The sequence below is a fragment of the Lycorma delicatula genome, chromosome 1, assembly GCF_047948215.1.
Source record: "Lycorma delicatula isolate Av1 chromosome 1, ASM4794821v1, whole genome shotgun sequence".
Classification (NCBI taxonomy): Eukaryota; Metazoa; Arthropoda; class Insecta; order Hemiptera; family Fulgoridae; genus Lycorma; species Lycorma delicatula.
In genome coordinates, this window is record NC_134455.1 from 32,881,917 (window position 1) to 32,898,921 (window position 17,005).

At 32.5% G+C, this 17,005-nt stretch overlaps 1 protein-coding gene across 1 annotated transcript in view; it reads right to left on the reverse strand.

The window, feature by feature from the left end:
* Positions 1–16,108, reverse strand: part of LOC142317467 (venom protease-like) — an 81,115-nt gene extending 65,007 nt beyond the window's left edge. Inside the window, exons 1-2 of the mRNA XM_075354034.1 lie at positions 15,991–16,108; positions 1,341–1,404 (exon numbers count right to left, since the gene is read on the reverse strand). Coding sequence (XP_075210149.1) covers positions 1,341–1,404; positions 15,991–16,047 — 121 coding nt within the window. The 5' untranslated portion in view covers positions 16,048–16,108. The remainder of the gene's footprint in view (positions 1–1,340; positions 1,405–15,990) is intronic.
* Positions 16,109–17,005: the final 897 nt, after the last annotated feature.

Below are 17,005 nucleotides of genomic sequence, written 5' to 3' on the forward strand. Positions count from 1 at the left end.
TTATATATTTAATGCGGGTTAAAAATATAGTTTTTTAGAAGTACATTGTATTTAGGAGATATTATGTATAACTGTTTTTTAAAGATGTTTTATTATTTATGGAATTACTATTATATTTTAATAAAAATATAACCAAATACAACTTGTTTATTTTTTTGGAGGTTCAAAATTAATTTTTGCGGAAGCACTGGCAGCGAAAACGAATTATGTCCATATTGTGGCACCCTTGATGATATCGAGCATGTGATTTTCGTGTGCGATAGGTGGACAAACACAGATTGAGTTTGAGTCAGTTTGAGTTTGGGTTAAAATAAAAGACCAAGTCCCGGTCGGCGGGGTCGTCCCTGCGGGAGCCTAGGTTCTTTATGGGGTCGGCGCTGTCGATTAGAGGCCAAAGGCGTAAAGACCGAGTCCCGGTTCCCTGCTGAGGCGCTGGGGGACGGCATAGCCGGACCTTGGCTCTAAAGCGGGGGATTAGAGGCAGGCAATGTAAAACAAAAGATCCGAGACCGGGGAGGCCAACCTGCCGTGCCGGACCTATAGCCGGAGGGTGGGGGACGCCTCCTTTGAGAGTAAAAGGACACTCTCCCCGACTGAGTATACTTAATTGGATATCCGGTCGGGGAGAGTAGGGGGAAAAAAAAAAAAAAAAAGAAAAAGGTGGACAAACACAATGGCATGGTGTACAGCGGTAACGGGCCCACTAATCACGAGTAACATAATCGGTGTCATGCTCGCTGGGGCCAAGAAGTGGAATGCAGTCTTCGAGATTGCGGAGAAGGGAGCTGGAAAGTAGGATGGGGGAGTTTGCGGGGATAGGGGTATCCATCTGCGTCAATTAGATTAGATTAAGCCAGATTAGGTTAGATTAGAGCAGGCTGAATTAGGCCGGACGCGTTTGTACGTCTTCCGTCGATACTCATGGAACTCCGCTGAGTTCCTTGAGGGAGAAAGGAACATGTTATCAAAGATAAAATGTTCATGATATTCAAAGGATCATGTTATCGCCTGTTAGAAAGGGAGTTGCCACTCCCTTTCTAACAGGCGATCCTGCTATTCCCACCGGAGACTGTGGTGTACTTATGGCGGGTCTGATCTTTATGTGTCGTAGAGGTGGATGAGTTTTAGTCGGTAAGAGCCCAACACTACCATCTGTGCAGGCGGATGGTGTCTGTTATAGATTTCCTCTCCTCCGAAGTAAAAAAAGAAAAAAAAGTGTTATCTACTTACTACTAATATTGTTAGGTATGATTTAACATTTTATCTCATTTTAGTATTTTATCGGTACAAGTAAGCGACTCAAAGTTGAACTTAACATAGTTATTCTGCGTTATACTTACGACAGTTGACATTTTGTAATATAATTCCATTAGATTCTGTGCATGAATGCAATATACTTGAACCCTGTAACAAGTTGAAAATTTAACTGTAATTTTTTTTTACATTGTATAAAATTAATCTTAACATTAATAATATAGTTGCATTAAAGTTAATATTAATGACACTTGTGGACGTAGCCCCGCGACTGGTCGCGAACTTTATGACCGTCCTTTTGTCCTCCGAGTTATTCCCGGTGGAATGGAAGGAAGCGAGGCTGGTTTTGATTAGGAAGCCGGGTAGGCCAGCCGAGGAGCTTGCGGCGTATCGTCCGATTTGTCTTCTTAACGCAGGAGGGAAACTGTTCGAACGATTACTGCTTTCGAAGCTTAAAGAAGAGATCGTGGTCAACGGTGGCCTCGCGGATAGTCACTACAACTTCCATTAGGGCAAGTCAAAAATCGACGCGGTCTCGAAGGTAGTTGGTATCATCAAGGAGGCATCGAGAGGTACCCGTAGAACTAGAAAGACCACGGGTCTGATATTATTCGATATCAGAAACGCGTTCAACACGTTGCCATGGGGCTTCGTAATAGAAGCCTTGGAGAGGAGGAGAGTCAATGATTGTTTGAGGAGGATTCTTCACGACTACCTCAGTGAAAGAAAGATAGTCTAAGATTCGGACGGGATCTGGTTATAAGAGTGGTGACTGCGGATATGTCGCAGGATTCCGTTCTTGGGCCTTTATTATGGAACTTGGCCTACGACCCGGTTCTCAGGTTCGAACTGCCTCAGGGGGCGCAGATCTTGCCCTACTGGTAGTTGCTCGTACGGAGGCGGAACTGATGCCCAAGGCCGACGATGCAGTCAAGAATATCATGGACTGGTTCGACGCTACCGGTTTGCAAGTGGCATTGTCTTTACCGGGAGGAGGAGACGTGACCTTCTCTGTTAGGTGCACTGTCGTGGTACTGGCTCCGGCGGTAAAGTACCTGGGTATCTGGCTAGACAAGAGATTGACTTACCGGTACACATCAGGGAGAACGCCGACGACGCTGAAAGAACAGGTTCGGCCTTTTGCCTCATTATGGAAAACGTTGGGGGACCACGTCAGTTGAAGAGACGTCTGCTGGTATCGGTAGTGGACTCCCTAATGCTATACGGAGTTGCGGTGTGTAGGCGGGGCTGTGTACTGCCCCGCCTACACAGGAGTATGCTGGAGCGGATACGAAGAAGAATGGCGATGTGGGTGGTCTCAGCCTACTGTACCGTTTCGTTTGAGGCAGCTATGTTCCTTTCCGTGCTTCCTTCTCTCGACCTGCTAGATAAGGAGAGAAAGGAGAGGAAGGAGAGGTAGGAAGGCAAGAACAGAAACCAGGCTAGATTTCTAGATCCGATTTCAGGCTAGGATCCGACACCTGCTGGCTTCCTTGCAGAGTAGATGGGAGGGTTCCCTAATAGGACGATGGACAAGAAAGCTGCTGCCTAGCGTGCAGAACTGGATGGATAGAAGATTCGGGGAAGCTGGACTTCTATCTTAGTTCTTTCGCGGCACGGGTGATTTAACTCCTATCTGTTTGAGAGGGGGAGGAGAGACACCTGTGAGTGTATTGCTCGGCAGCAGTCGATTCTGCCGAACACGCGATTTTTGTGTGCCCTAAATGGAAGCTGTTGAGAACGCAAGTTGTCCAAGAAGTGGGTCCAATTTCCACGAACAGTATCGGAGAGACAGTGCTAAGGAACAAGAGGTTCTGAGCTGTTGCGGCTACGTTTATCAGGGCAATCGTGAAAAAGAAAACTGAGGAAGAGACACAGTTTTATCCATAGTTACCAATAATATTGACGGTAATACGTTGAGTCGCAGACTGCTATTGAAGTCGCGATTCATCGACGTGTTTTATGTGATTTCACTTATGTGACAATACGGTTGGGTTATCACTACATGTGCTGTAATTATATTATGAAATATGTATTATGTGATTCCACTGATGTTTCGCGTTAGGTTAGATTGGGTTAGTGATTCTATCTGTTTAATGTTATGATCATTTGATTATACACGCTTAAGTGAATTTATCGATGTTTGATCTGTTTTGTTGGATGGGCGTCCTGTTTTGCTAGGGATACTCGTATTATATTATCATTGTTAGCTGAGGTATATGTTTAGGCTAGGCTTATATTATAAAGACGAGGAGTTGTGGATTCTCATTGTGGATTTTATTATAAAAATTATAATAAAAAAAGGAAACAATAAAGATATAAAAAAATAAACAAAAAAAGGCTATATTAAAAAAAAATTAAATAGGATTGGTTTAATTGTAAGATCGCCGTTGCTTTGTTGGCATTTTTTCTTAGCTTGTGGCGTTTTATTTTCGTGTTTTATCTCCTTTGAAGGAATAAGATTATTAGATTATTCAGCCGCGATTCTTTCAGTTGTGTTATCAGGTTTAGAGAGTCTAAAAGATGACCTCTGTTATAGCCCATCAGGGCTAAGAATTGAGGGGGTGTTGTGGCGACTGAGATTGTCACATGACGCATGTCTTCCCCTATGGGGAAGTCAGGATGTTCTTCATTAATTTTGATGCCTACATGCTTATCATCCCAATTGAGCTTTTTAAATGCCATTTCTAGAATCACTGTAAATATCTTTGGGAATATTGAGTTACTTTGTTTCACCCCTCTTTCAATTTTAAACTTATTAGTATTTTCTCCAACATTATCAAGTTCTGGCAATTCTTTGTAGATATTATTCAGAATTTAAACATAGTCTGTGTCTATGTTTAGTACTGAATCCATCACGAAAGCCAGATTGCTGTTTTGGTTGGTTACATCAGTAATCTATTTATTTGGTTATTAATGACTTCTGAGAAGACTTCTGGACAACTGGAAGAAGACATGTTAGGCGGTAATTTTTTATATCCTTGGTACTACCTTTTTTGTGTAGAAGAATTATTAATGATTTGTTCCATTGACTTGGACAGTCCATCATTCAGTACTGTTTTGCTGTTCTTCATATATTTTATTGCTGTTCTAATACCACAGGGAAGAATTTCTGGTATGTGTTGCTCATTCTTTGACATTTTCAAAATTTTCTCTTTCTCCTTGTACAGGCATTCATAGAATACTTCTGTGTAATATAGAATGTCCCTTTTGGTTGTTAGCCGTTTATCATTCTCAGTTAGAGCAAACAGTTGTCTTTTCCCCAACAAAAGTCTCTGTTTAACCATTCTGTTTTTTTTTTGTCTTCAGTCATTTGATGGTTTGATGCAGCTCTCCAAGATTCCCTATCTAGTGCTAGTCGTTTCATTTCAGTATACCCTCTACATCCTACATCCCTAACAATTTGTTTTACATATTCCAAACGTGGCCTGCCTACACAATTTTTCCTTTCTACCTGTCCTTCCAATATTAAAGCGACTATTCCAGGATGCCTTAGTATGTGGCCTATAAGTCTGTCTCTTCTTTTAACTATATTTTTCCAAATGCTTCTTTCTTCATCTATTTGTCGCAATACCTCTTCATTTGTCACTTTATCCACCCATCTGATTTTTAACATTCTCCTATAGCACCGCATTTCAAAAGCTTTTTTTTTTCTCAGATACTCTGATCGTCCAAGTTTCACTTCCATATAAAGCGACACTCCAAACATACACTTTCAAAAATATTTTCCTGACATTTAAATTAGTTTTTGATGTAAACAAATTATATTTCTTACTGAAGGCTCGTTTCGCTTGTGCTATTCGGCATTTTATATCGCTCCTGCTTCGTCCATCTTTAGTAATTCTACTTCCCAAATAACAAAATTCTTCTACCTCCATAATCTTTTCTCCTCCTATTTTCACATTCAGCGGTCCATGTTTGTTATTTCTACTACATTTCATTACTTTTGTTTTGTTCTTGTTTATTTTCATGCGATAGTTCTTGCGTAGGACTTCATCTATGCCGTTCATTGTTTCTTCTAAATCCTTTTTACTTTCGGCTAGAATTACTATATCATCAGCAAATCGCAGCATCTTTATATCTTTATAAGCTTGCATTCTGTAGCTTCCTTATTCTCAGTAGCTGTCCTCACAAGCCTTTCATTACAGTTTTTGATGCCCTCCTTAATTCTCTTCTAACAGTCTTACAAACTTCAGTATATAACGATGTTGAATTGGTTCAGCCCTTTCATTTCTTTTCTTTAAAAGTTCTTTAATTCCTTCAGACAAGTTTCCTTTCCAGCTTGGTTTGATGGTCCCAGCAATTTCCTTTGCTGTTTCTATAAATAACTCTCAGCTAAATGCAAATTATCATTAGAAACTACTTGTTTAGAAAGCAGTTCTTAGAATTGTTTTAGCTTTTCCTCTAAATGCCCAAAGTTGATCATTTCCCATTTCTTTTCAGTTAGTTTCTTCTATCAAGCTGAACATTCGAAAAAATTCTGTCTCTAACTAGTTTGTGGTCACCATCTGTGTCAAATCTATTTAAAACAAATACATCCTGGACAATGTGCTGTAGGTTACACAAAATAAAATCTATCTCGATTTCATCATACATAATCATGATTTCACCATCATCTGTTGGGATGCTTATTAAAGGAAGTGTTCATGACATACACATTAGAAGATTCAGCAAATTGAACAAGTGTACCACAGCTCTCATTTCTCAATCCCAAGCCAAATTTGCCTTCTACTCTATCATCATGTTGCCATTGTACCCACTTCTGCATTAAACCCCCCCCCCATATTTATTCTAAAGTGACAGTTGTTTTCCCTCTCCAGAAGTCTAGTAATATCTTCACATACTGACTCGACTTCCTCATCTGCATGATCCAATATTGGTAGATATGATTGTGTTATTAGCAGTTCGTAACATTCTGTTAATTGGAGTTCAAACCCAGACACATGATGTTATATACCCTCTATTTTATTGACTCTATCCTTAATATACTTATTAATCAGAAATTAAACATTATTTGTATTTACATTAAAATTTTCTACTGGTAAAACATATTACCATACTGTAACTGTAGGTAATTTTCATCTCGCCGTCAAACTTCACTCAATCCAAAAACATCCCATTTAACATTTCTCCACTCTTCTTCTAGTTCCTTCAATCACATTTCATTGCTTAATGAGCTGCAGTTGTAAGTACACATCCACAAATTCCTATTTCTTTGCCTTTTTCTGTTGGCTGGTACTGCAGTATGACCCACTCAGTTAGAAAGAGAGAGAGAACTACATATATATGCATTCACTTTCCCACTCACTCACCCCACCACTCTCTGAATATGTCATAAAAAACCCTGTATCCAGCAGTACTATATCCATTACAACACTCAGCACATTATTACTTTTTTAACTTTAAAATAAAATGAACCAAATAATAATTGATATCAAAAAATTAGTAATAATAAATAATTGGTAATCAATAAAAATAATTAATTTCAACAAATTTTATCAATAAATATTACAGTTCATAAGCATGAAAAAATACAAATTTTACATAATTACTTAAGGTAGTTAGATATTGAGTTGCTCTTGGATGCTATTGGAAATATGTTGTGACTGGATGTAGTGCTAGTATTTGATTTTTTTTATGAATTCAAAAACAAAGAAAGAGAATGTTTGTGTGTGTGTGTGTGCAGGTGTGTGAAAGTGTGGTTTAAATTTTGTTTGGTCATCTAGAATGTGGTTTTATGTCTTTGTTTATTTAGAGCTGCTAAAGAGTTCTAGTTTTTTTCATTATCTGTAACATTTCTTTACAATCTTGGATTTATAAGATATGATTTTAAGTGCTTATGATTGTTGAAAAGTGAAAATGTTTCTTAACAGTTAATCACAGATACCTTGTGACAAGTTTTTAGATTTATCAATAACTTAAAAGTTGGGAAAAGTTTGGGAAAAGGAAAGGAAGTTCAGAGTAGGCTTTTCTGAAATTATAGATTTATAAATTTAAAACTAATAAGGATATCCAAGAATGGGGATGAGAAAGATGTATTGGGAGTGTATCTGCCATAGTTTAATAATATTATTAATTTGAGAGGTGGCAAAGATAGTTTCAGTAGAATTAAATTGATTAGTTAATTAAATGTTAGGTGGTCATAACTTTATAATACTATTTGATATATTATTTGTTTACTTATTCAAGTCTCCCTCTATGAATCATGAGACCTTGCCGAGAGTAGCTGGACCAAAGATGATGATGATGATGAAGTAGAGTGTGTATACAAAGAAATTGACAACGCAATTAAACACATAAAAGGAGATGAAAATTTAATAAAAGTTGGAGATTGGAATGCAAGCATTGGAAAAGGCAAGGAAGGAGTGGGTGAATACGGGCAGGCAAAAGGAATGAAAGAGGGGACCGACTTATAGAGTTTTGCTCAAAATATAATTTAGTAATTGCCAACACCCAATTTAAAAATAATAATAGAAGAATATACACATGGAAAAAGCCAGGTGATACTGCAAGGTATCAGATAGAATTATGGTTAAGCAAAGATTTAGAAATCAACTCGTTGACTGTAAAACATACCCTGGAGTAGACATTGATAGCGACCATAATTTAGTGATATTGAAATTTAGGTTGGGGTTTAAAAACCTGAAGAAAAGGTGTCAGATGAATCGGTGGAATTTAGAGAAGCTTGAGGAAGAGGAGGTAAAGAAGATTTTTGAGGAGGACATCGCAAGAGGTCTGAGTAAAAAAGATAAGGTAGAAAATGTAGAAGAAGAATGGGAGAATGTTAAAAAGCAAATTCTTAAATCAGCAGAAGCAAACTTAAGCGGAACAAAGAGAACTGGTAGAAAACCTTGGGTTTCAGACGATATATTGCAGCTGATGGATGAACGTAGAAAATATAAGAATGCTAGTGATGAAGAAAGTAAAAGGAACTATCGGCAATTAAGAAATGCTATAAACAGGAAGTGCAAACTGGCGAAAGAAGAGTGGATTAAAGAAAAGTGCTCAGAAGTGGAAAGAGAAATGAACATTGGTAAAATAGACGTGGCATACAGGAAAGTTAAGGAAAATTTTGGGGTACATAAATTAAAATCTAATAATGTGTTAAACAAAGATGGTACACCGATTTTTAATACGAAAGGTAAAGTCGATAAGTGGGTGGAATATATTAAAGAGTTATAGTTTCACAATTTAGTTTCGGGGTAACAGTACAAGGTGAAAAGTTAAAGATGCTATGATTTGCTGATGATATAGTAATTCTAGCTGAGAGTAAAAAGGATTTAGAAGAAACAATGAATGACATGGATGAAGTCCTACGCAAGAACTACCGCATGAAATTAAACAAGAACAAAATGAAAGTAATGAAATGTAGTAGAAATAACAAAGATGGACCACTGAATGTGAAAATAGGAGAAAAGATTATGGAGGTAGAAGAATTTTGTTATTTGGGAAGTAGAATTATTAAAGATGGACAAAGCAGGAGCGATATAAAATGCTGAATATCACAGGCGAAATGAGCCTTCAGTCAGAAATACAATTTGTTTACATCAAAAATTAATTTAAATGTCAGAAAAGATTTTTGAAAGTATATGTTTGGAGCGTCGCTTTATATGGAAGTGAAGCTTGGACGATCAGAGTATCTGAGAAGAAAAGATTAGAAGCTTTTGAAATGTGGTGCTATAGGAGAATGTTAAAAATCAGGTGGGTGGATGAAGTGACAAATGAAGAGGTACTGCGGTAAATAGATGAAGAAAGAAGCATTTAGAAAAATATAACTAAAAGAAGAGACAGACTTATAGGCCACATATTAAGGCATCTTGGAATAGTCGCTTTAATATTGGAGGGACTGGTAGAAGGATAAATATGTAGGCAGGCAACGTTTGGAATATGTAAAACAAATTGTTAGGGATGTAGGATGTAAGGGGTATACCAAAATGAAACGACTAGCACTAGATAGGGAATCTTGGAGAGCTGCATCAAACCAGTCAAATAACTGAAGACAAAAAAAAATTGAATAGTTTATGGTAAAAGCATAACATTAACAAACTTTATAAAATTTTTCTGAGTTGTTTATGTTTCCAGCCATTAGAACTTATGGAATGATGAAGGGAGTGAGTGTTCTACTCAGTTTATGTAGACTACATCTGTTAAGTTCTTAAAAATTTAAAAAAAAATGTTGCCCTTTTATATTTTCAAATTTTCACATGGAAAAATAATCATGGCCTTTGGAGCATATATTTGACTGTTGAAAATAGTGGGCACTAGTCCTTTACTTTTAAGTGAAGTAACAGTATCTAAAGATGTATAGTACAATTTTTCAAAATAATTTTATCAATAGTGTTAATCCTGTAATATTTTATACCAGAATAATCATCACTTATTATTTTTCTCAAAAATATGTAGCAATTGTTGCTTCATGATTTTGAAACTCTGAGTTTCAGAGTTGTTTCACATAAACCATCTTGACATACCTCAGTCATGTATCAAAATGCGCAAAATCTAATTGAATGCTTCTTTGAACTGGAATGGTAGATGAACACATTATGGTAGAGCAAACAGTGTGATTTCAGTGGATAAAGAAATAGAATGAAGTTGTTATAAACTTGTAAGTGTATACGAAGCTGTTTTGTCACTGGCATTCAAATGAAGGAGAAATATCAAAAATATAGTTTAACAATATTACAAGAGGAATAAGTTTACCCATACAATTCAAAATCTTGTGTAGAAGCTTCATCTAACATCTAAATGTAGATTAGAGTTCTGCAATATGCTCAAATTTTTATATGCTCACTCCTCCCATTTAGTGTTATCACATTCCCCTAGGGGTGCGTGTCCCACAGGTTGAGAAATGGTGTGTAGTATGGTGTGTGTTACATGTATAATGTGAGATTGAGTGAGTGTGTGTGTGTGTGTGTGTGTGTGTGTGTGTGTGTGTGTACACAGTCAATATGTGAGTTGTATTTATTTGTGAGAAAAATTGTGAAAGTTGAGGTATTTATACAATTTAATAAAATATATTAATATTTTTTATAAAAAAAAAGTTATATTTTATATAAAATATTAGAATCTACATTTGCAAATCAACGCGTAGAAACTGTCGACAAGTACAAACTATTAACCACAAAATGCAAATTTTAATGAATCATAAAAGTCATGAACTACTTTGAACACTGAAATTTACGATCTTATTCGAGCGTTTGTTCTATCGAATATATGTTCTCCCACCCCTTTAACAAAATCGGTTATACTGTGTTTTTGCGTAGATAAGACATTAGTCATAACAACGATTAGTATTAAATTAGTCTTTACAAATAAAATTTATATGTTTCTAAATAAAATGTTTATATTATGTTTACAAATTATATAATCTTATAATCTGTATAGCTTATGTAATCTGTGCGTTTTAGACATATTTTCGAATCTCTATTGAAATGGAAAACATTAATGAAAATAATATTTTTAATGGCCGGTTTTTGGTTATTGATAATTACTGCTCGAACCTAGACGAATTTTCGCAAGATTACTCCAGTTTATCGAAACTGAGTATACTTCATTTAAATATTAGGACTATTCGCGGTCATCGGGATGAATTCTTGTTTCACCTAGGTAATAGTAACGTAGATTTGATAGTTCTCACGGAAATAAACATTACGGATAATGAAATAAGTTTAATCGATTTTTATCAGATTAATGGCTATGACTCCTATCACTGTGTCCGGAATATTAGGTCTGGTGGTGGTATTTTAATTCTTTGTCGTAGCACACTCAGTGCTGAAAGAATAATGTTGGATTTGACTGTCTCAAGTTGTGAACTATTATGCATTCAGGTATCAGTAAAATTGGGCGTTAAGACCGATGATTTTACGGACATTAATATACGGAGATTAATATTTTAACGGACGTTAATATGCTTTTACAGACCGCCAGATTTAAATGTTCATGAATTTTTACATTATCTTGAAAATATTCTACATAATTGTAATAATAATAATGCGGTCTTAATCGGAGATATGAACATTGATGTTACTAAGGAAAATACTGTAGTTAGTTACTATCAAACCTTATTACATACAACGGGATTCATGTGTTGCATATCTGATATAACGAGGGAGGAAATAAGAGATGGGGTAATTGTTAGATCTTGTATAGATCACATTTTTATTAGAGGCTTTCCTGATACGTTTTTTCTGGAGTAATTGAAACTAAAATTTCTGATCGCTATGTGGTAATAGCAGATCTGTTGTACAAGAATTCATCCCGACGATCGATGGATGACAGTCTTGGTTCATTTTACTTAGATAATGCCTTAATTAGATATAAGTTAGATAGCATAAATTATGACACCTTAGGTAATAAGATGGATAATAATCCATCTGCATATGAGAAATTCGTTGATATAATTAATTCTGTGTATAACAGTTCTTTAGTTCGCAGAAATACTGATAGGATTAAAATTCAAAATAGAAAAAAACCATGGATGACGGATGACATTCTAAATAAAATAAAGTATAGAGACAAACTGTTCAAAAAATGGTAAAAAGCACCAGCTAACCTGGAAATTCGAAAAGATTCCGTATTATATAGAAATAAAATTAATATTGAAATACGAAAAGCGAAGGAGAAGTAAGATCTCCTTATCTTCGATCCCAAAGACCGATAAAAATTATTTGTCATACATGTGACTGTATAAAAAATTACCACATAAACTGTAATTGAGAACATCTCCAGAATGCTGACAAATACAAATATTTGGGTGTACATTTTGACTCTTTTTTTAGATGGGATCACCATATAAAACATATACGTAAAAATTTAAGAGTGGTTGCTATGAAATTCCACATCTCACCCCTATTACCGATTCACTGTCAACGCTTACTCTATTCATCCTTGTTTGAATCTGTTATTCGATACGGCTTGACAGCACAGGGATCAGCCGCAGATTATCTCATAAATAAAATAAATTTAATACAAAATAGGGTCCTCAAAGATATTGCTCTTTATGATTCTGATAACAATTATGACACTAATTTAAATAATCTTACAAGGTTTCTGTCAGCTAGAGGTCTATTTAAATTCTTAATTATTTTTAAGAACTTTTACAACAGTGAATACAGGGTAAATGTAGAAAGTGGATACAATTTGAGAGCAATGAGCTTTATCACTGATAGATATAATAATACTTACAGTAAACGATTAAAGAAGTACGTTGTCCTGCATTACTTAATTCTTTACCGAATCACCTCAATAATGTAAAAATGGAAAAAAATGATTTAAAAAAACTTCTCATTGAGTGGGCATTAACTACTAACAGGATTCATGTTGGATTTATACTGGCAGTTCAGACAATTATAACATGATTATAGTTATTATTTTAATGTTGATAATTATTGTAAATCAATAAATAATGTATTGTTGAATGGTTAAAGTTTAGTTATTTATTTTCTTTATGTAATTGTTGCAACAAGATATTAATTGTATAATTCGTTGTTGTAATTAAGTATAGTTTTGTTTCTTGAATATAGTTTTAGTTACTAAATCTAATACATCACAAATATTAAAGAAATAATTTGTTCACTAGTTTTTAAATATATAGTTTAATTTTGTTAAATTAATTTTTATAATTGTACTACTATTATAACTATTATAAAACTAATAATATCTTTAGTTGTTACATAAAATTGGTTATTGCATTAACCACTTAATAATGTAATAATAATTCTTTAGTATATCTGTCGACAGACTTAGGTCTGACGGATGATCATGTAAGTTTTAAATTGTAAATTAAATAAAAAAATAAAAAAAAATAAAAATTTACAAATGCAAAAAATTTGATAAAAAATCCATACTTAATGAGCACACACAAGGCAGATAAATGCATTATTTGAATATATACTAGAATGGTTTCTTAATTAATTTAAGATAATTGTTATTAACACCATTATCTGTTACACCCCTGAGAAAGGTACCAAATAATGTGTTTGAATTACAAACACATTATCTTCTAGAAGCATTATTCCAACAATCTAGACAATGTTTTATATAAATTTACTTTTTTACAGAAATTATTTTTATTTGTTAAGTTAGTCGATACAATCTAATGAATAGGAAATTAAAATATTTATGAGCTTCAACATAGCGTGATGTTATTAGATCATTAAAAATTAACAGTGTAACAGTGTGTAAAAGACAAATCTAAAGGTATTTCAGCTAGATGAAAAATTAAGTAAATGCTTTGCTGACAAATGTTAACACACATTCATCCATGCATGCATAAATTATCCAGCCCTTTGTCATCTAATCAATCTGCACAAAATTTAATTATTATAATTTCAGAGTAAATTAACTGAGTAAACTAAATTATTAATGAATTGTTTATAATTCATTTATTACTACCCGTAAACAATATATTTTTTTTACAGTTATTAAAAATCTACCAATGCAATGATAAAAATCATTTGTATGTGTGTAAAATAAATTTGTGAATTTTTTTTTATAGTTCAATGATTTAAGTGATAAATTAGCAATTTTGATTTGCAACAAGGTATAAATCTCCTAGAAAAGTATCCCTCACAAGTAAACAGAAATATCTGAATCTTATCTAAAAAAAAATTAGAGATTTGGCCATTAATTTCTTTATTAGTGTTACAGACTGATAAAAGAAAGAAAGTTTAATTTTCCTTAATTATGGTCATGTGAAAAATTAAAATATTTACTCATAACAACATGTCACAGACAACTTTGCATTATTGTTATTACTTATATTATTGTTTACAGTGTTTTTAATGTTATGCAAGTCATACTATTGGTAAATAATTAATCACAAAAAATTGCTTGCCAACTTTGTATAGGTATACAAATGTTGTTATGCATACATTTTCACGATTTCCTTGGCCTATATTAAATATCATAAAAATGATGTTTAATTTTGGCCAAGAGAAATTACTTAAAATAAGTGCTATGCAATTATATTACTTCATGCATTAAATTACGAAAATGAAAACTAACTTGGACTGGTAAAAATAACAATTGAATTTATGAACTGGTAATATAATATGTGTGTAACTGATATTTAAAAGGTTAGCATCAGGAAAATTAAAACAAGTAAAATTATTCACAAATTTTATACCCTTTGTTTTATCGTTATTTTTAAAAAAATGTCATAATAATGAATAACTTTAAATCTTAGCACAAATCTGCTTGAAATGTACAGTAAAAGAAAACTTTATTATACGTTTATTTTTTTCATTTTTTATATTTAACTTTAAAATGTTGACATGAATGTCAATTTTATTATTAATAATTTCATTTAATTTTTCTTATTTTTATAGTTATTTTTATTATTCTACTTTATTTACACATGTGTTCACATGTTTTTAAAATCTAATATTAACAAAAATTAAATTTATTATGTTAATGGATTAAAACCAACTTAGAAAAATGTCTTTGACGATAATTAAAAACTAGAAATAGAAAAGTCATTAAAAAACTAAAATTCTGGAAAATGGAAGGACGTTATTATTTTAAATATTGCATTTTTAAAATTTAATTATTGAATTTTGATATTAATTGGCAAAGCTCTTTACAAATCATTAAAGGAGATTCATGAGTCACTCAAAAACATAAGTTTAGGAGTGAATTAACATGTATACAAAATCGCTGATTTTGATTATAATTTTGTAATGATTGAGAGTAGGTTGAAATTAAAGAGCCAAAAAAAAAAAAGCTGTGAATAAAGAGTAGAACGTAGTTGGTCAAATGATCAAATTAGGTAAGATTTCAACAAAATTTTAGGATTAATTCTTAGAAGTTATTATAATAATGGATTTACTAGGAAATAAACAGATCGATTAAAAATTGAGATAGATAAAAACTAAAAATCAATATTTGATAAAATAAAAGCAACTAAGATAGAAGTGGAGGCTCTGGGTAGAAAACAAACAATCATTAATGACAAGATTCATTAAAGAGAAATATATTTGCTATCGGTAGATGAATGCATTAAGTATAAAAATGTAAATTATGACAAGGTTATAATATACATTAAGAAAAAATTTTATCCACATAGTACAAAAAATAGTTAAATAGAAAAGGTAGACTTATTAAGGAAGATTGGTTGAAAATGGATTTGGTGATGCAGAGAAGAAAATAATTGTGGTAAACTAACATGCACAAGAAAAGAATAATATTTTTAAATAGCATATACAAAATATATCAGATTTCTACATAGAAGAGCACTGTTAAGTTGAGAAGAAAGAGCTAAAAGGACATAGAAATACTGAAGAGAAAGAAAAATATTATTCCATAATACTTTGAAATCAAAAGTGGAAGATAATGAAATCGATAATGTCTGAGGAAATTCTTTATTATGATCTCAGTATGAATTAGTCTGACAGATTAAACCAAATATAAAGCATTATAAATTGATGATTACAACCATTTTAATTACAATGCTGTCTAACAAAATGGAACTGCATAGGGGAAACATATAGTATAAAACATTTTATGTATATTAATTAATAATACAGACTAAAGGTCCTTATTTATATTGAGAATTTAACTAAAAATTTGTCAAATTTCATTTACATGTACTAAAGATAGTAAGTATGAATATCTTATATTTTGAAAAACATCAATACTTCTCAAATTAAATTAAGGAAGTAATAATAATCAGTCTAAAAGTATTGTTAAGTATTATGATAGAAAAGCAAATTATATAAGCTTAAGATTTTAACATACAATTAAAAAGTTGAAGAAAATCCAAATGAAAGTGATACAAAACATTTCAGGAGCCATTATACATTTTAAATTTTCAACTGCTACAGTGCAAATAAATCAACATGTTTTGTTCCCGCTTCATGAAACTATTAGTACTGACATAATTTGCCAATAAAATTTTTCACAGAAGATATCACTTACTATAAAAGTGATGATCACAATGTTAAAAATAGCCAACCCTCATAAAATGTAATTGTTTCTTTTTGTTGTTCACACAAATTTAAGTGCACTTTCTTACAGTTAATTTTATTACAAACCCTAATATAAAACATAATTTTATTTGGCTCTGCTACATTAATAATTTATATCAAATGTACGTAAATTAAGATAAGCTAAATGGCAAAAATAATTAGTCATTAATTTTTAGTAGCTATTATTTTTAAAAAAAGTATAAAACTTATCACCTACAATGTATATCTAAACATTAAAAAATTACTGACTGTGATCAGTAAACATCTTTTATTGCCGATATAAACAATTTTAGGAAAGCAAAGTTTAACGTGTTGATTTAATAAATTTCAAATATGAATTTTTAAACTTCTCAAATTTAAGAATTTATAAATGTTACTATTTTTAATAGTTTTCGTCTTTACTATTTTGTAGTAAAAAATGTTATACTTAATTTATTAATTTTTATTTTAGTGACATAATTAAATAATAACAATTTCTTAAACAATATGCAATCCCAAGGACGCATTTCAGACATTCTAATAACTTGTCTTTATTAGGTTCAAGTTAACGTTTATTGTTTAAGAACTTTTTTATTAATATTTCTTTTTAACGTTTATGAGTTTGAATGGACACAAAATTTTAACGGTTTACTTTATTATTATTTTAATTTTTAAAAAACATACTATTTTGGATGCTAAGCGGCCAGATTGTGTAAGTTTTTTTAGAGAATTCTTTTTTATTTTCAGTTCTGTGAATAGTTATGTTAAGTGTATTTAATTTGTGTTTTATAAAATTTTACTATTTT